This window comes from Xyrauchen texanus, chromosome 31 (genome assembly GCF_025860055.1).
Source record: "Xyrauchen texanus isolate HMW12.3.18 chromosome 31, RBS_HiC_50CHRs, whole genome shotgun sequence".
NCBI classification, from domain to species: domain Eukaryota; kingdom Metazoa; phylum Chordata; class Actinopteri; order Cypriniformes; family Catostomidae; genus Xyrauchen; species Xyrauchen texanus.
The window spans coordinates 39,162,769-39,182,328 of record NC_068306.1 but is presented as its reverse complement, the minus strand read 5'-3'; the positions used below and the strand labels follow the sequence as shown (position 1 = coordinate 39,182,328).

General features: G+C 49.0%; 1 protein-coding gene across 1 annotated transcript; it reads left to right on the top strand.

The window, feature by feature from the left end:
- Positions 1–9,880: 9,880 nt before the first annotated feature.
- LOC127625328 (sentrin-specific protease 3-like) lies at positions 9,881–11,231 on the top strand. The gene is made up of 6 exons (XM_052100564.1): positions 9,881–9,945; positions 10,217–10,268; positions 10,351–10,401; positions 10,553–10,597; positions 10,682–10,752; positions 11,042–11,231. Exons 1-6 carry the CDS (start codon positions 9,920–9,922, stop codon positions 11,052–11,054), a joined length of 258 nt encoding a protein of 85 aa, XP_051956524.1. The 5' UTR covers positions 9,881–9,919; the 3' UTR covers positions 11,055–11,231.
- The last annotated feature ends 8,329 nt before the right edge of the window (positions 11,232–19,560 follow it).

Genomic DNA, 19,560 nt, shown 5'->3' with positions numbered 1-19,560 from the left:
TGCTTAATGGGGTTATTAATACAATTATTATGTAATTATTTTTAAACACTAAGAATCGTATTTTATCTAATTACACAATGATGATTCATCAACTTTATAGACATTGCAGTTTTATTATCTGTTAATGCTGATCTTCTGTAAAGCTGCTTTGAAACGATGTGTGTTGTGAAAGGCGCTATACAAATAAAATTGACTTGACTTGATACTACCTTTTCTAGTATTTACGACATAAATGGGACATTTGAAATCAATCTATAACTAGCCAATTCTCCAAGATCAAGCTGTGGCTTCTTAATAAACGGTTATGTAACTGCCATTTAAAAATTTCTTGGGGCATGTCCTAAGGATAGGGAGGAGATAATCATATTAAGAAGAGGTTCTGAAATTACTCTTTTAAAATCATAGTTGGTATTGGATCTAACATACATGTTGAGGCTTTTGATTTTTTGATAAGTTTGGGTTAGCTCTTCATGACCTATGACAGCGAATAATTGAATTTGTTGATTAGGAAAAGGATGAGACACTGTTTTGATGTGCTGTGACAGTTGATTGAATAGTTCCAATTTTATTTCTGATTATTTCAATTTTATCAATAAATAAATTCATGAAGTCATTTCTATTAATCTGCAATGGAATATCTGTTTCAGTCGATGCTTTATTCTTGACATTTAGCCACAGTACTTAATGTGGTGAAATGTAGTTATTTGCGCGAGAACCTATTGATGCTGTGGATTTGTCTCTTCTTTCAGAGGAGGAGCAGATCAAGGTCAGGGCCCTCCTCCAGAAGTATCGGTCTGTTTTCTCCACTTTTGAGGGGAATTTGGGATGCACAGACCTCATATGCGGTATCGGCGCATACCCCCATCGGAATACAAAGTGGTTAGGGCACATATTAACCAGTTATTGGATGCACAGGTAATCTGGGAGAGCTGTAGCCCGTATGCCTCACCAATTGTGCTGGTTAAGAAGGATGCGTAGACTACCATCAACTGAACTCTAAAACTAGGAAAGATGCATTTCCCTTGCCTCGTATTGAGGAGTCGCTGGATTCATTGACTGGTGCCTGCTGGTTTTCCACTATGGACTTGGCCAGTGGGTATAATCAGGTTCCAGTCGCTGAGGGAGATAAGCACCCCATTCGGATTATTCGAGTGGTATCGAATGCCGTTTGGGCTCTGCAATGCCCCCAGTATGTTTCAGCGATTAATGGAATGTTTGTTTGGAGACCAGCAGTGTCAATCTTTACTTTTGCTATTTGGATGACATTATTGTGTTCTCTTCATCTATTGAACAGCACCTGGAACGGCTGGAGGTTGTCCTGAGCCGATTTTAGTGGGAGGGTCTCAAGGCTAAGTTTGAAAAGTGTGCGTTCTTGCAGCCAGAGGTGAGGTACCTGGGCCATGTGATTTCGTCTGAGGGTGTAGCAACAGATCCTGGCAAAACCCAGGCTGTGGCCCAATGGCGACGGCCGTCCAGTGCTACCGAGTTGCGCTCCTTCCTTGGTTTTGCGAGCTACTATCTGCGTTTTGTGGAGGGATTTGCCAAGATCGCAGCCCCCCTGCATAGGCTGGTAGCAGAGTTCTCAGGTGCTAAGGCCAAGCCCCGGAAGCGAGTTGGGTTTGAGTTTAGTGATGCCTGGAGTGAGCAGTGTCAGAAGAGCTTTGAGGAGTTACAGGTAAAATTCACCACTGCCCCTGTACTCACATACGCTGATTTCTCTCAGCCATTCATCCTGGAAGTTGACGCCAGTCATGGGGGACTGGGAGCGGTCCTCTCCCAGGAGCAGGAAGGCAAAATCCGACCTATTGCGTATGCCAGTTGCAGTCTGAGGCCCACAGAGCGCAACATGTCTAACTATAGCCCCATGAAGTTGGAGTTTTTGGCCCTCAAGTGGGCCATGACCAAGAAGGTTCGAGAGTACCTGTTGGGCAGGCAGTGTGTGGTCTTTACAGATAACAATCCTCTTAGCCATCTGTCTACTGCAAATCTGCGTTGGGCTGCCCAGCTTGCTGCGTTTGATTTTGAGCTCCGTTACAGGTCGGGGAAGAGTAATAAGAATGCGGATGCCCTTTCCTGACAGAATCCACCGGGGAGTGGGGTGATGGGTGGACTGGGCCCAGGGATGATAGTGCCTGCATCATTGCAACAGTTTGTGGAAGCAGAACCACAATGGGAGGTACAACAATCAATGATTGCTACCCTGCCTAGCCAGTCACTTGCTGATTCTGGTTTATTGCAGGCAGTGAACCCGGTCATCTCTGAGATCTTGCCATTCTGGAGGAGGAAGGCCCGTCCTGGTCCAGAAGAACGTCGGCAGATGTCTGCTCTGGCCTTGACATTGCTCCGTCAATGGGATCGCTTTGTGGAGAGAAACGGGGTACTTTATCGTAGGGTTTATTGCCCAAACGGTGGAGAGGAACTCCTCCAGTTACTGTTGCCTGTTGCTCTGAAGACTGAAGTGCTAACACAGTTGCATCAACAACATGGCCATCAGGGTATAGAGAGGACTTCAGAACTGGTTCGGAGGCAGTGCTACTGGCCAGGTATGTCATCGGACATTGTGCGAAAGATGTCAGTCTGCTAAGGATATGCAGCCACCTGCTCAAAGTTTTATGGGTCATCTTTTGGCTTCCAGATCGAACAAAATCCTAGACATTGACTACACTGTGTTGGAGCCACCTAGTTCGGGGTCGAAAATGTACTTGTTATGATGGATGTGTTCAGTAAATATACGTTATCTGTTCCCACTCAAGACCAACGGGCTGAGACTGTGGCCCAGGCCCTGGTTACGGAGTGGTTTTCTAAGTTTGGTGTTCCAGGCCCTCTCCACTCTGACCAGGGGCGTAATTTTGAGTCTCTGTTGATCCGCCAGCTTTGTGGTCTATATGAGGTGAAGAAGTCTCATAGCACACCTTACCATCCAGCCGGAAACGGCCAGTGCGAGCGCTTTAACCGGACCCTGCACAATTTATTGCGCACTCTGCCGGTTTCCAGGAAGAGGGACTGGGTAGCATGTCTGCCCCAGGTCCTCTTTTGCTATAACACCACCCCTCATCAATCCACTGGTGAGTCACACATTTTTTTTAATGTTTGGTCAGGAACCACTGCTACCAGTGGACTTTTTGTTAGGTAGGGTGGATGAGCCATTTGCGGGCAGTGTGCATGAGTGGGTCCGGGAACATCAAACCAGGCTGCAGGTGGCTTTTGAGGGTGCACAAGAGCTGTTGCGGATCATGGCAACTAGACGCAAGTAGAACAATGATCAGCATGTCCGGGATGCACCATTTGTAGAAGGTCAGTTAGTATACCTTCGTGATCATGGCATCAAGGGTCGCCATAAGATCCAGGACCTTTGAAGTCCGGTAGTGTACCAGGTGGTGCGGGTGCCTTGGGAGGGCAGTGCGGTCTATTCAATTGCACCCGTGGATGACCTGAGTAAAGTTAAGACCGTACACCTTTCGTTGTTAAAGGGTAGAGTCCAGAAGGATTCTCGAGGATGTGCACCTTTTTGAGGAGTGTGGTGAACCACTGGAGGTGTCAGTGCAGGAGGATGAAGACGAGGTGGATTTGGTGGGTGTGGTACCTATACATGGTCAGATTGCACAGAGTTTCGAGTCCAGAACATTAGTCTTGCCTATGCAAACCAGTCCCCAGTTAGTGAGGGGGCTTTCAGACTTGGTTCATGTGGAACCAGAAAATTCTCTTGGCGAGTCCGAGGTGTTAAGAGGTAGGTCCCACATCCGGATCGGTCCCTTCGTCCGGAGGTCCATCTGCGGTAGGTGAAACGGTGGTGCGACGAACTGGGTGAGTAACTGCTGGCCGCCACTCTAATTTTCATCATCTTCCTCGTACAGTCGGGGCTTTACTCCCCTCTAATTTTGTATCTAACTCTGTGACTGCTATCTTCAGGCCTTGGAATTGATTCCTGTGGCCATCATTTGGTTAGTCCATCGTCGGGTCGGCAATGCAAAAGTGGGGGGTAGATTGTGGTGAAATTTAGTTATTTGCCTCTATCTTTAAGGCTGTTTGATGCCCACGCCCCTTTGGCATTTATCTATTATTAGGCCGCATTTAGGGGGGTATAAAAAAAAGGCGTCACAAGGTCCGATAGAGGGTGCGTCATTTGTTCAGTTGATCGCTGTTTCCGGATTTCTGCTGCTCTGTGTTAGAGCTGGTGTCTGCTCAGGTGTGTTTGCTGTGCCGCATGGTGTGGCTGATTGCTGTTTCTGCTGCTCCGCGTTAGACCTGGTGTCTGCTCGGGAGTGTTTTGCTGTGCTGCATAGTGTGGCTGATCGCTGCTCCGTTTCAGAGGTATGTGTTTGTTTTGCGTGTTTGTACTCTTGCTTATTGTATATCGCTAATTGTAACGTTTAATTAGCTTGGATAGCTGGTGCATGCTTGGGTGTGCTCGCTGTGCCGTATAGTGCAGCTGATCGCTGCTCATTGGAGTCGGATTGTTCCGCAATAATGAATGCTCTTATGCTATGTGTCGTTCGGTGACTGTTGCTCTCCTGCTCGGTAAGTGTATCCTCCATTTATTATGGGTGTGTTCAGTATGTGGCGCAGGTTTTGAGGTGCATGATCTGTGTATTAATTTCCCGTTTAGTGAATATTGAAGAATCTGCTGCTGGATAGATGGTATGGGCTCCGCATATTGGTATGTAAAACCTACTTATGTTTCTATGGCCACCTTTAAAGGTATGTGGATAATTTTTCAACATTTATTTACATTTTAGGTGAATAAATCAGCCCATTAGTACATCTCTTCCTGCTCTGTCGCTGCATGGCTTGAACGCTGCTGTTTTGTTTTAGGGGTTTTGTTTAATAGCTTTGCTTGGCTTTGCTTTGCTTTTGATTAATTGTTTTGCTTTGTTTTGATTAATTGTTTTGCTTTGCTTAACTGCTTTGCTTTGTTTTCTGTTTTGGGTTTCAGTGTTTTGCTTTGGTGTTTTGTTTCTGCTGGCATTCGAGCTGAATTTGTGGTTATTTTTGTCTTTCCAGGAGCTGGGTATCTGGAGCGGGCAGGCTAGTCGTCCCCATTTGGTGGTGTTTCTTTCACTGAGTGCTGTGTGCATATTTTTGCAGTGACTCTCGCTGGAGTGTGTGTGAGATCTGGTGCACATGTGGGTATTTATCCTTTGCGGGCATTATTAAAGCCCTGTATCTAGCCTGCCTTGTTTCTCTACTCCCTTGATCCGCTTGCTTCGCCACATTAATGAACACCTAGTATTGCTGTTGTTATTAGGGTTCAAGTCCAAATGGCTAGAAACCTATTGTAATTGTAAGGATTTGTATTATTATTATTATTATTTTTATTATTCTGCCCTAAAACTGATCATGCAGGCCAAACTGTAAGTCGTAGAGAGCTGAAACTTGAGGGATGGTAGTCCCCCAGAACACTATAGCGTATCAAAGTTTCAGCCCGATCGGCCTCAAGGTGGCGCTATAGTGATCATGTTTACGTTTTGGCCCTAAACCGTTTATTGCACATTCAAGTGTCTTACATCATTGGATTCTTTGGCTCAAGACGAACATAACAAATATCTCCATAATTTCCAAATTGAAACGTTTTGCGCTAATTTGCATAATTTGAAAAAACTACTTTTTCAAACAACAAATGTCCAATACACACTAAAATTGCCACGTGTCTACTAAATGTATCAAAGGAATTTTGATTCGCCAAAGCGTTACGCAGATATAGCCAACGAATTGTCTGGCATCGTCCATGTTGTATGTATTGACCATTATCTACCAAACGAAAAGGCCAAATGTTACGAAACTTGATAAACATAGACAACAGGATATTCTGAGGATGCACGCAAATTTGTAAAACGTTTCACCTATTAGGGGGCACTACAACAAAAAAATGTGAATAACTCCGCAACCATATGATCAATGAAGTTGAAAATTGCATCTTGTAGGGGCCAAAGGCTAACATATTCTACAATATCAGTTAGACAAATAAAAAAACATGGCCAAAATCTGAATGGCTGACCGTTACGAAACTTGAGATATTTGTAGACAGTGTTAGAATGAGGCTGTGTACCAAGTTTTTTTGAAAATCAGCCACATTGTGGCACTATAAAAAGGACATTTACATTTTCACCAATAACTCCGCAACCGAGTTGAATAATCTCAAAATTATTTTTTCTTTAAGTCCTTGCACCAAGGCCTACAAAATGTATATCTTCGTTTTATGGCATTCTATAAAATGTTTCCGCTATTCTAATTTTCTAAAAAGGCAACTTTTTAAAACTCCTCCTAGGCCGTATATCTGATTCTCACAAAAATTGGTGTGTGTCTACTATGAACCCTCCTGACAACTAATTGGTCAGGAGTCATCCATTTTGTGCGTATTGACCAATATCTGTCAAGCAAAAAGGCCAAATGTTACGAAACTTGATACACATGTACAACAACACGTTTTGAGTCTGCATACAAAATTGTGAAACCATTAGCCTATAGGTTTTTTTTTTTAGCTACAACTAAAAAATGCTAATAACTCTGCAACTGTATTATCAATGAAGTTGAAAATTGGTATGCTTCTTGTAGGAGCCAAATGCTTACATATTCTACAATATGACTCATAAAAAAACATGGCCGCCAGCAGCCAATAATTTTTCAGCAAAACGGCTCTATAAATGGTGTGTAAATTATTGTATATTATTCAATGTTAACTGCTATAGTGAACTACATCTAGGACTCCCTAGGTCAATAATTATCAAAGAAAAGTTTATCTTTAGTTCTTTATTTAGGTATTTTGGGGTTGCTTTTAGCCTATAATTCCTAAAATAAATATTCAAACTTCTAAAACCTTTTTGGAGATTGGGTGCATTGTTAAAAAGTGATTATAGTGATGAGTTGGTCCTGTCAAATTTTGTCTGACTCCAAGAGAGTTGAGAATATTGATGAATGCTAATCCCAATGTGTCATTTTCATTATCTATGTGAATGTTGAAGTCACCAACAATTAAAGCTCTATCTACATTAACTATTATATCTGATTGAAAATGTGCAAATTCACCAAGGAAACCAAAATACGGCCTAGGTGATCTATACACTGTAGCAAGGGCAAAAGACGACAGAGATTTTTTATTTATATCTGATGGTGTCACATTAAGCATTATTAGTTCAAAAGACAAACTTATATCTTGTCTTCAGAGTAATATCAAAAACTTCACTGTACATTGCAGTAATACCTCCTCCTTGACCCTTCAAACGAGGCTCATGTTTATAACAATAACCTGGGGGAGTAGATTCATTTAAACTTATGTATTCATCCAGTTCAAGCCAGGTTTCAGTCAAACAAAGCACATCCAAACTACGATCTTGCTCAAGACACAGACTCTATATGATATCTAGGGGATACAATCTCTATGGGTTGTAGTTAATGTGACCTGTGTGATGTCTCACGGCAGATAGCAGACATTCAGATTAACCAGTTTGTCTGCTTCCTCACCTGGGCCCCAGTTAGTTAAATGCTATCACTATTAATATTATGAGCCAAATTACTAGAGAGGAGAGCGGCACCTTCCCTGGAAGGATGGAGTCCATCTCTCTTTAGCAGGTCAGGCCTACCCCCAATCCTGTTTCAATTGTCTATAAATACTATGCTATTCTCCAGACACCGCTCAGACATCTAGCTAGTTTTGTCTGTTCATCCATCAGAGAGGTGGCTCAGAAGCATCTGTGCGAGGACATCAAGGCTAAAGAACAGCTTTTCCCCACTGGCTATTGGGCTACTTAACAACTGGTCAAAAGTTTTGAAACACTTGTTCTTTATTATATATATATTTTTTTTTACATTTTAGAATAATAGTAAAGTCATCAAAACTATGTAATAACATAAATGGGAATTGTGGGAATTATGCTGTGACTAAACAAAATCCAAAATAAATCAAAATTGTGTTATATATTAGTTTCTTCAAAGTAATCACCCTTTGCCTAGTATTTGCAGACATGTACACTTGACATTTTATCAACTAGTGGTGTAGTGGTGTGGTGGTGGTGTAGTGGTCTAAGCACATAACTGGTAATCAGAAGGTCGCTGGTTCGATTCCCACAGCCACCACCATTGTGTCCTTGAGCAAGTCACTTAACTCCAGGTTGCTCTGGGGGGATTGTCCTTGCAATAAGTGCACTGTAAGTCGCTTTGGATAAAAGCGTCTGCCAAATGCATAAATGTAAAATGTAAATGTAACTAACCTGGGATGCATTTTAAACAGTATTGAAGGAGTTCCCATCTATGTTGGGCACTTATTGGCTGATTTTCTTTATTATTTGGTCCAAGTCTTAGCTAAAATAAATCTTAGTTTAATAATGAAATAAATTAATTTGGTGGCACAATTATATTTTTGTCCACAAAACCTTCAGATCAAAAGATTGTTAAGATCATGAGAAACATTTCAGTCAAGTGTTTCAAAAGTTTTGAATGGTACACACACACACACACACACACACACACACACACACACACACACACACACACACACACACACACACAACACACACACACATGTTGGTCTACCTATCATTATGAGGACTTTCCATAGACATAATGACTTTTATACTGTATTAACTATACATTCTATCCTCTAAACCTAACACAACCCCTAAACCTAATCATCACAGAAAACTTTCTGCATTTTTACATTTTCAATAAAACATTGTTTAGTATGATTTTTAAGCGATTTGAATTATGGGGACACTATAAATGTCCTCATAAATCACATTTATAGCATAATAACCTTGTAATTACCAGTTTGTAACTTACAAAATTGTCCTCGTAAATCACAACACACACACACACACACACACACACACACACACACACACACACACACACACACACACACACACATACACACCAGGCCCTGAATAAAAAATACCGATACCAAGTCGGTACTCAAAAAAAAAATATTTACGATACCAGAATTTCTGGAGGACCCGGTACCCATGCAGAGTCGGGAACTTTCAAACGCTCACAACAAGAAAAAAAGATGACGACAAGGAAAGCTGCAGCGGAGTCTCAACTGAATCTTGTCGAAAAGTAAAGTGGAAAAAGCCAGGTTTGGAAATTCATAGGTTACGGAAACATCATATATCAGCAAAAACCTATTTATAAATGCTGCTTTTGCAATTTTCTGACGAAAAGGAGGAAACACATCAAATTTAATAAAGCACATGAAAGACAGACACCCGGATTTATTGAAGCAACTAAAGCATATTATCATTTGCATTAGGGCTGAAACGTGAAACGAGAAAAATGTTTGTTGTTATATAGTCGTTTGATCTCATTTAACGTAACATGAAATCACTGTAACAATGACGCGTGAGAGCAGCAATTCACGCCTGATGGAGGAAGAATTACACAGATCAGTCCAGATGCACTCGAAACTTTCACAGTTTATTTTATGTAGATCCCAAAGTATTAGGGAATAAAAAAAAAAGTACATTCAGAAGCATGTACCGTTGTGGAATAAGCGGAGGCGGAGCCCTTTAAAGAAAACATCCCGGCATTATATCTTAAATGCAGTACAATTGAATGCAATATAACTTTATTAAAGTTCAAATAATACAGAAGCAGCTCATGTTAATAACTATAAACTCAGAAACTGACATTTCTCTGTGTGGTCGGTGCCTCTTCAATGAGTTGCGCGAATGTCCCGATCTAAGGGAGAGAGATTGAAACTGCACCCGGCTGAGAGAGACTCTGCCTAGGGGACACTCGTCCCTCGAGCGAGGACGCTTCTGTAACGAACCCCGCTCCTCTGCCCCATCCCTGCTTCCTCGAGCGCTCACGCTTGCCACTCCGCGAGCGGAGACATATCCAGCTGCAGACCCGCAGCACCACCAGTTTCAGAACCCCAGTTTCAGAACGCCAGCGCCAGAACCTGAAGTGAGGGGCGGAGTTATTGACAATGAGACAAGCATGGCGGAGAGCATGGTGAGTTGTGTAACGTTGTCTAAAGTTTTTGACATCATGTGGTGAAAAATTCAATGTGTGTGTTCAAGTTTTGCCGTTCAAGAGTTTAATAAACTTGCTTAATGGTTACTTGCATGATGTTCTGATTTTGCATGCTGTGACAGTTTTTACAAGAAAGACCCAAATACTGTTGACTGTGTTTTTGCATGGATTCAGAGCTTCAAACTGTGTGCTGCACAATGTAACTTCATATTAACAAATCTGTTTTATTATTTTTGTATTTTTGTTGCAGTAAGATGACAGCCAAAATTGCACCTGGCACATGGATGCTACTGAAAAACAAGGTTGTTATAAAGAAGTCTGCTAAAGTTGGGAGTGCTGAAGTGTCAAACCCTTAATAAACTCGTGCTTTTTTTTTTTTTTTAGGATATCCCCCAACAGATTGGTGATGTAGACTGTGGAGTCTTCATGTTGATGGTGAGACATTGTTTTGATATAATTAAACCAATGATTGGTGTGGTGGTGTTTTTATTTTAATTTTTTAAAGTTGTTAAATACGGAACAAGGAAGATTTTTTTTAATTTGACGTTTACAGAGATAATGTTCCTTAATTTTTGCAGTTTTCCAGTATGCTCTACATCTTGTCTTGGGAGCACCCTTTGATTTTACATCTGTAAGTAATTACCAGTTCAAGTAATTGACCTTTATGATGTTGTAGCAGTTGAAATATCAAGATTTCTCTATTTTTGTCTTCCAGTGCGACTTTCCAAACATACGGAGATGGTGGACTCTTATTCTTCTGGAGAACTTTGGGGTTTTCTCTGAAAGGTAGATACTGGACATTTACTCCAGCCCACCGTTACATTTGCACCCTCTTCTGATTAATTTTAAATTAACCAAGATATATATATTCCAGTGCAGAAACCCTACAAGAGTCCCTTCCATGTGAAGTACAAGCTACGCTTAGCAGCAGTGAGGCGTGTGTGTGTGTGTGTGTGTGTGTGTATATATATATATATATATATATATATATATATATATATAATCTAATAACATATAATAAATTTATATGTCACATTTATAAAGTCACATTTTCCTTTAATATTCTGTAATGAAGGAGCTCCCAATAATCCGGCACATGAAAGAAGCTGTGAAATGGCTCCATTCCAACAGCCATCTGCTCAGGGGTCCAGTGGAAGAGCCTCTTTTCATTCGAATGAATGAAGACCACAAGGAAAAGGCCCGCAACAATCTCCTGGAACAGTCAGAAGCTTCCAGAGAGCCCTTTCTATTTCATTTTGTGTTCAGGGATGACATGGAGTTATTTTGACAAGAATGTAAGGACAAAATGGGCCTGAGAGTGAATGCCTCATTTGATACATTTTAAGTTTAATTTATACAGGATTGTCATGATAAAATGGGCCTAGGGGTGAATTGGTCATTTGTTGTATATATTTTTGTACTCTCTTTTTTAGTTTTTTTGACATGTTTTATTTTACATAAAGAAAAATGCATGCTGCACATGTTCTTGTGAAATAAAGTATATTTTATATAAAATGCCCATAAGTTTCAAGCATTATTTTTCACCATCATGATCAGGAAGTAACTCTCATAATACAATGAAACGGATAACTATATACAATTAAATTACACAAGATCAATGTTTTAAAATGCTTATTGTACTGTACCTTAAAGAATCATTATAACATACGTATAAAGTATGATGTTTCATTTGTAATAAAAGCAAAGTACTCTCCAAAACGTTAGGTGGCGCTACTCGGTTTCGAACGTAAGCTCCGCCCCTCACTTCAGGTTCTGGCGCTGGGGTTCTGAAACTGGTGGTGTAGCCTACTCTCGAAAACGTTAGGTGGCGCTACTCGGTTTAGAACGTAAGCTCCGCCCCTCACTTCAGGTTCTGGCGCTGGGGTTCTGAAACTGGTGGTGTAGCCTACTCTCCAAAACGTTAGGTGGCGCTACTCGGTTTAGAACGTAATCTCCGCCCCTCACTTCCGGTTCTGGCGCTGGGGTTCTGAAACTGGTGGTGCTGCGGTTCTGCAGCTGGATACTATTGCGTGAGCGTGCTCACTTCCCGCTCCCTCGCTCCGCCCCCTTGAGCTCGTACGCTCTTTTTTCCTCCCTCGAGCACTCACGCTCTTTATGCAATTACGAGCTCTCGCTCGTAACTCTCTCCCCCCTCTGACTCATGTTCGCATGCACGCTCCGGTGGCCAGAACATTATGACCACCGGCACTTTCTCAATCACCTCTACATTATGACCACCTACACTCACGCAGCATCCTATCCCCACACATTAGATTCACCTGCACTCGTCTCGTCACCTTCATTGTTCACACCTGCACCTTCCCCTATATATATCACAACCCTTTCGTTTCACTTCGGGTTGGTTATTGTATGTATTTAGATTCCCGTGTTTATGCCCCGCTAGTCTCGTCTAGTTTTGCCCCTGCTAGTCTCGTCTAGTTTTGACCTCCCCACTGTTTGATTACCTGTTTAGCTTGCCAACTCTCTCGTTCCCCTGTCTTTGTTCCCGCTAGTCTCGTCTTGTCCTTCAGCCCTAGTTGTTAACTGTTTTCCCGCTTATCGTTCACCTCCCTCATTAGATCTGCCCCCTTGTTTATATCGTTGTTTCCCTGGCTTCCGACCTTACGCTCCCCTCGACTACTCTCACTGGATTTCCCTTGTTTTGTACTTTTGCCTGCACTGCTTTTAATAAACATTAAAAGCAGTTTCATCCAACATTGTGACTGTCTCATCTTGTGTGTGTGTGATCGGGTCACAGAATAACCAACCTCACCGTGAGACAGTCACAATGTACGCCACGGATTCGCGCAGCTCTCTAGAGCGGATTTTTGTGGCGTGTTCTGAGCTGGATTTGCGGCTGGGAGAGATTACCACGCACTCACGGCCCAGGGACAGCAGGTAAGCACTTTGTTTGACTTTTGTCACCCTGTTCTACCTGTGTCTGTCCCTGAGCCCGTTGATGCTCCCAGCGCATTTCTGAGCGCCGTGAGCCTTCAACCCCTGAGAGGTTTGACGGCTCTTCGGACGCTGACCAAGGGGTTTTTTGCGAGGCAGCGGTTATGTAACCCATAGCCCCGCCCTTAACATTGTGGAGCCAGCGGCTCGACTCGTGTGTTTGCGCCAGGGGAGTCGACCCTTGGAGGATTATGTTGTGGATTTTTGTGCCCTGGCCAACCAGGTGAATTTTAATGAGGTGGCTCTGAAGACTATTTTTCAATGTGGACTGAATGAGCCAACCTCATCATTAATGCCTGGTGGTCGCTGCTCCCTCAACCTGGCTCAGTTTATTGACCTCGCCCTACTGTACGCTGGTTCCTCGTTTACTGTGGGGGAGGCAGATACTGAACCAGCGCTCTACACCACGGCCCCCGCTTCGAGGCCTACCACGGCCCCCGCTTTGAAGCCTACCACGGCCCCCGCTTTGAAGCCTACCACGGCCCCAGTCCCTAAGCCGGGCACGGCCCCAGTCCCTAAGCCTGGCACGGCCCCAGTCCCTAAGCCTGGCACGGCCCCAGTCCCGAGGCCTGTCACGGCCCCAGCCTCGAAGCCTGGCACGGCCAGCGAGTCGGCGCCCATGCCCGCCACGGCCAACGAGCCAGCGCCCATGCCCGCCACGGCCAACGAGCCAGCGGCCATGCCCGCCACGGCCAACGAGCCAGCGTCCATGCCCGCCACGGCCAACGAGCCAGCGCCCCTGCCTGCCACGGCCGGTGAGCCAGCGCCCATGTCTGCCACGGTCAGCGAGCCAGCGCCTGTAGCCTCGACCGTCCCCATGGCCACGTCCCCTGTTGGCCGAAGACGTAAGAGAAGGAAGAGGGCCCCTTCTCCCCAGTCTCGTCTTGTGCTCAAGACCTCTGCTCCGCCCTCAGAGTCTCCCACGGCTCTGCAGACCTCTGCTCCGCCCTCAGAGTCTCCCATGGCTCTGCCGGGTTCTGCTCTGCCCTCAGAGTCTCCCACGGCTCTGCCGGGTTCTGCTCCGCCCTCAGAGTCTCCCACAGCTCTGCCGGGTTCTGCTCCGCCCTCAGAGTCTCCCACGGCTCTGCCGGGTTCTGCTCCGCCCTCAGAGTCTCCCACGGCTCTGCCGGGTTCTGCTCCGCCCTCAGAGTCTCCCACGGCTCTGCCGGGTTCTGCTCCGCCCTCAGAGCCTCCCACGGCTCTGTCGGGTTCTGCTCGCCCCTCTGAGCCCTCCCGGGCTCCGCCTCACGAGTCTCCAAGGGCCCCTCACGAGCCTCCTAGGGCTCCTCCTCTCGAGTCTCTCAAGGCTCCATCCCTCGAGTCTTTCATGGCTCCACCCCTCAAGCCTCTCACGGCTTCGCCTCTCGAGTCTCTCAAGGCTCCATCCCTCGAGTCTTTCATGGCTCCACCCCTCAAGCCTCTCACGGCTTCGCCTCTCGAGTCTCTCAAGGCTCCATCCCTCGAGTCTTTCATGGCTCCACCCCTCAAGCCTCTCACGGCTCGCCTCTCGAGTCTCTCAGGGCTCCATCCCTCGAGTCTTTCATGGCTCCACCCCTCAAGCCTCTCACGGCTCGCCTCTCGAGTCTCTCAAGGCTCCATCCCTCGAGTCTTTCATGGCTCCACCCCTCAAGCCTCTCACGGCTCGCCTCTCGAGTCTCTCAAGGCTCCATCCCTCGAGTCTTTCATGGCTCCACCCCTCAAGCCTCTCACGGCTCGCCTCTCGAGTCTCTCAGGGCTCCATCCCTCGAGTCTTTCATGGCTCCACCCCTCAAGACTCTCACGGCTTCGCCTCTCGAGTCTCTCAGGGCTCCATCCCTCGAGTCTTTCATGGCTCCACCCCTCAAGCCTCTCACGGCTTCGCCTCTCGAGTCTTTCAGGGCTCCATCCCTCGAGTCTTTCATGGCTCCACCCCTCAAGCCTCTCACGGCTTCGCCTCTCGAGTCTCTCAGGGCTCCTCCGCCTCTCAGGGCTCCGCCCCTCGAGTCTCTCAGGGCTCCTCCGCCTCTCAGGGCTTCCCCTCTCGAGCCTTTCATGGCTCCACCCCTCAAGCCTCTCACGGCTTCGCCTCTCGAGTCTCTCAGGGCTCCTCCGCCTCTCAGGGCTCCGCCCCTCCGAGTCTCTCAGGGCTCCTCCCCTCTCAAGCCTCTCAGGGCTCCCCCTCTCGAGTCTTTCAGGGCTCCTCCTCCTCTCAAGCCTCTCAGGGCTTCGTCTCTCGAGTCTTTCAAGGCTCCCCCCCTCAAGCCTCTTGAGCCTCCCAGGGCTCGGCCACTAGAGGCTCCTATGGCTCTGCCTCCCGAGCCTCCTACGGCTCCCCCTCCAGAGCCTCCTACGGCTCCACCTCCCGAGCCTCCCAGGGCTCGGCCACTAGAGGCTCCTATGGCTCTGCCTCCCGAGCCTCCTACGGCTCCCCTCCAGAGCCTCCTACGGCTCCACCTCCCGAGCCTCTCATGGCTCTGCTCCCAAAGACTCCAGAGCTTCCTAGGGCTCCGCCTCTTGAGCCTTCCACAGCTCCACCACCCGAGCCTCCTACAGCTCTGCTCCCTAAGACTCCAGAGCCTTCTAGAGATTCGCCTCCTGCGGCTCCGCCTCCCAAGCCTCCTATGGCGCCACCTCCCCGGCTCTGCCTCCAGAGCCTACCAGGGCTTCACTCCTGGAGCCTTCTACAGCGCCACCTCCCCCGGCTCTGCCTCCAGAGCCTACCAGGGCTTCACTCCTGGAGCCTTCTACGGCGCCACCTCCCACGGCGTCACCTCCCTCGGCTCTGCCTCCAGAGCCTTCCAGGGCTTCACCTCTGGAGCCTCCTACGGCGCCACCTCCATGGGCTCCACTTCCTGAGTCTTCCAGGCCTTCGCCCCTAAAGCCTCCTTCGGCTCCACCTCCGGAGTCTTCCAGGCCTTCGCCCCTAAAACCTCCTTTGGCTCCACCTCCAGAGCCTTCCAGGCCTTCGCCCCTAAAGCCTCCTTTGGCTCCACCTCCAGAGCCTGCCAGGCCTTCGCCCCTAAAGCCTCCATCGGCTCCACCTCCGGAGCCTTCCAGGACCCCACCACCAGAGCCAACGACGGTGCCGCCTCTGACGGCTCCGCCTTTCACGGCTCAGCCCGGACTTCCGGACCCTCTACCTGTCCTGTGGCCTCTTCCCTGGCCTCCGGACCCTATTCCTGTCCGGTGGTCACCCTCCAGACCCCTGGACCCAGTCCCTGTCCTCCAGTCGCCTTCCAGACCCCCTGACCCAGTCTCTGCCCTAAGGCTGCCCCCCAGATCTCCCGACCACCCGCCTGTCCGCTATGTTCCCCTTGACCTTGCATTGAACTGCCCCATTTTCCCTTTATGCCTTCTGTCCCCATATGGTTTGTGTGTTTTGTGTGTTTCTGTCCCCCGCGAGCTCACACGCTCGTTCTGTTCCCCGCGAGCTCACACGCTCGTTCTGTTCCCCGCGAGCTCACACGCTCGTTCTGCACCCCGCGAGCTCACACGCTCGTTCTGCACCCCGCGAGCTCACACTCTCGTTCTGTCCCCCGCGAGATCACACTCTCGTTCTGTCCCCCGCGAGATCACACTCTCGTTCTGTCCCCCGCGAGATCACACTCTCGTTCTGTTCCCCGCGAGATCCCACGCTCGTTCTGTCCCCTTGCGCTCCTCGCAGCCGAGCGCGGCCGTCAGGAGCCGTCCTATTCAGAGGGGGGAGTACTGTAACGAACCCCGCTCCTCTGCCCCATCCCTGCTTCCTCGAGCGCTCACGCTTGCCACTCCGTGGCGTGCTCACTTCCGCTCCCTCGCTCCGCCCCCTTGAGCTCGTACGCTCTTTTTTCCTCCCTCGAGCACTCACGCTCTTTATGCAATTACGAGCTCTCGCTCGTAACTCTCTCCCCCCTCTGACTCATGTTCGCATGCACGCTCCGGTGGCCAGAACATTATGACCACCGGCACTTTCTCAATCACCCCTACATTATGACCACCTACACTCACGCGCATCCTATCCCCACACATTAGATTCACCTGCACTCGTCTCGTCACCTTCATTGTTCACACCTGCACCTTCCCCTATATATATCACAACCCTTTCGTTTCACTCGGGTTGGTTATTGTATGTATTTAGATTCCCGTGTTTATGCCCCCGCTAGTCTCGTCTAGTTTTGCCTTGTTTATATCCCTTGTTTATATCGTTGTTTCCCCGGCTTCCGACCTTACGCTCCCCCTCGACTACTCTCACTGGATTTCCCTTGTTTTGTACTTTTGCCTGCACTGCTTTTAATAAACATTAAAAGCAGTTTCATCCAACATTGTGACTGTCTCATCTTGTGTGTGTGTGATCGGGTCACAGAATAACCAACCTCACCGTAGACAGTCACAATGTACGCCACGGATTCGCGCAGCTCTCTAGAGCGGATTTTTGTGGCGTGTTCTGAGCGCGGATTTGCGGCTGGGAGAGATTACCACGCACTCACGGCCCAGGGACAGCAGGTAAGCACTTTGTTTGACTTTTGTCACCCTGTTCTACCTGTGTCTGTCCCTGAGCCCGTTGATGCTCCCAGCGCATTTCTGGCGCCGTGAGCCTTCAACCCCTGAGAGGTTTGGCGGCTCTTGGACGCTGACCAAGGGGTTTTTTGCGAGGCAGCGGTTATGTAACCCATAGCCCCGCCCTTAACATTGTGGAGCCAGCGGCTCGACTCGTGTGTTTGCGCCAGGAGTCGACCCTTGGAGGATTATGTTGTGGATTTTTGTGCCCTGGCCAACCAGGTGAATTTTAATGAGGTGGCTCTGAAGACTATTTTTCAATGTGGACTGAATGAGCCAACCTCATCATTAATGCCTGGTGGTCGCTGCTCCCTCAACCTGGCTCAGTTTATTGACCTCGCCCTACTGTACGCTGGTTCCTCGTTTACTGTGGGGAGGCAGATACTGAACCAGCTCTACACCACGGCCCCGGCTCGAGGCCTACCACGGCCCCCGCTTTGAAGCCTACCACGGCCCCCGCTTTGAAGCCTACCACGGCCCCAGTCCCTAAGCCTGGCACGGCCCCAGTCCCTAAGCCTGGCACGGCCCCAGTCCCGAGGCCTGTCACGGCCCCAGCCTCGAAGCCTGGCACGGCCAGCGAGTCGGCGCCCATGCCCGCCACGACCAGCGAGCCAGCGCCCATGCCCGCCACGACCAGCGAGCCAGCGGCCATGCCCGCCACGGCCAACGAGCCAGCGTCCATGCCCGCCACGGCCAACGAGCCAGCGCCCCTGCCTGCCACGGCCGGTGAGCCAGCGCCCATGTCTGCCACGGTCAGCGAGCCAGCGCCTGTAGCCTCGACCCCCCCTGAGCCAGCGCCTGTAGCCTCGACCGTCCCCATGGCCACGTCCCCTGTTGGCCGAAGACGTAAGAGAAGGAAGAGGGCCCCTTCTCCCCAGTCTCGTCTTGTGCTCAAGACCTCTGCTCCGCCCTCAGAGTCTCCCACGGCTCTGCAGACCTCTGCTCCGCCCTCAGAGTCTCCCATGGCTCTGCCGGGTTCTGCTCCGCCCTCAGAGTCTCCCACGGCTCTGCCGGGTTCTGCTCCGCCCTCAGAGTCTCCCACGGCTCTGCCGGGTTCTGCTCCGCCCTCAGAGTCTCCCACGGCTCTGCCGGGTTCTGCTCCGCCCTCAGAGTCTCCCACGGCTCTGCGGGTTCTGCTCGCCCTCAGAGCCTCCCACGGCTCTGTCGGGTTCTGCTCGCCCCTCTGAGCCCTCCCGGGCTCCGCCTCACGAGTCTCCAAGGGCCCCTCACGAGCCTCCTAGGGCTCCTCCTCTCGAGTCTCTCAAGGCTCCATCCCTCGAGTCTTTCATGGCTCCACCCCTCAAGCCTCTCACGGCCTAGCCTCTCGAGTCTCTCAAGGCTCCATCCCTCGAGTCTTTCATGGCTCCACCCCTCAAGCCTCTCACGGCTTCGCCTCTCGAGTCTCTCAAGGCTCCATCCCTCGAGTCTTTCATGGCTCCACCCCTCAAGCCTCTCACGGCTTCGCCTCTCGAGTCTCTCAGGGCTCCATCCCTCGAGTCTTTCATGGCTCCACCCCTCAAGACTCTCACGGCTTCGCCTCTCGAGTCTCTCAGGGCTCCATCCCTCGAGTCTTTCATGGCTCCACCCCTCAAGCCTCTCACGGCTTCGCCTCTCGAGTCTTTCAGGGCTCCATCCCTCGAGTCTTTCATGGCTCCACCCCTCAAGCCTCTCACGGCTTCGCCTCTCGAGTCTCTCAGGGCTCCTCCGCCTCTCAGGGCTCCGCCCCTCGAGTCTCTCAGGGCTCCTCCGCCTCTCAGGGCTTCCCCTCTCGAGCCTTTCATGGCTCCACCCCTCAAGCCTCTCACGGCTTCGCCTCTCGAGTCTCTCAGGGCTCCTCCGCCTCTCAGGGCTCCGCCCCTCGAGTCTCTCAGGGCTCCTCCCCCTCTCAAGCCTCTCAGGGCTCCCCCTCTCGAGTCTTTCAGGGCTCCTCCTCCTCTCAAGCCTCTCAGGGCTTCGTCTCTCGAGTCTTTCAAGGCTCCCCCCTCAAGCCTCTCGAGCCTCCCAGGGCTCGGCCACTAGAGGCTCCTATGGCTCTGCCTCCCGAGCCTCCTACGGCTCCCCCTCCAGAGCCTCCTACGGCTCCACCTCCCGAGCCTCCCAGGGCTCGGCCACTAGAGGCTCCTA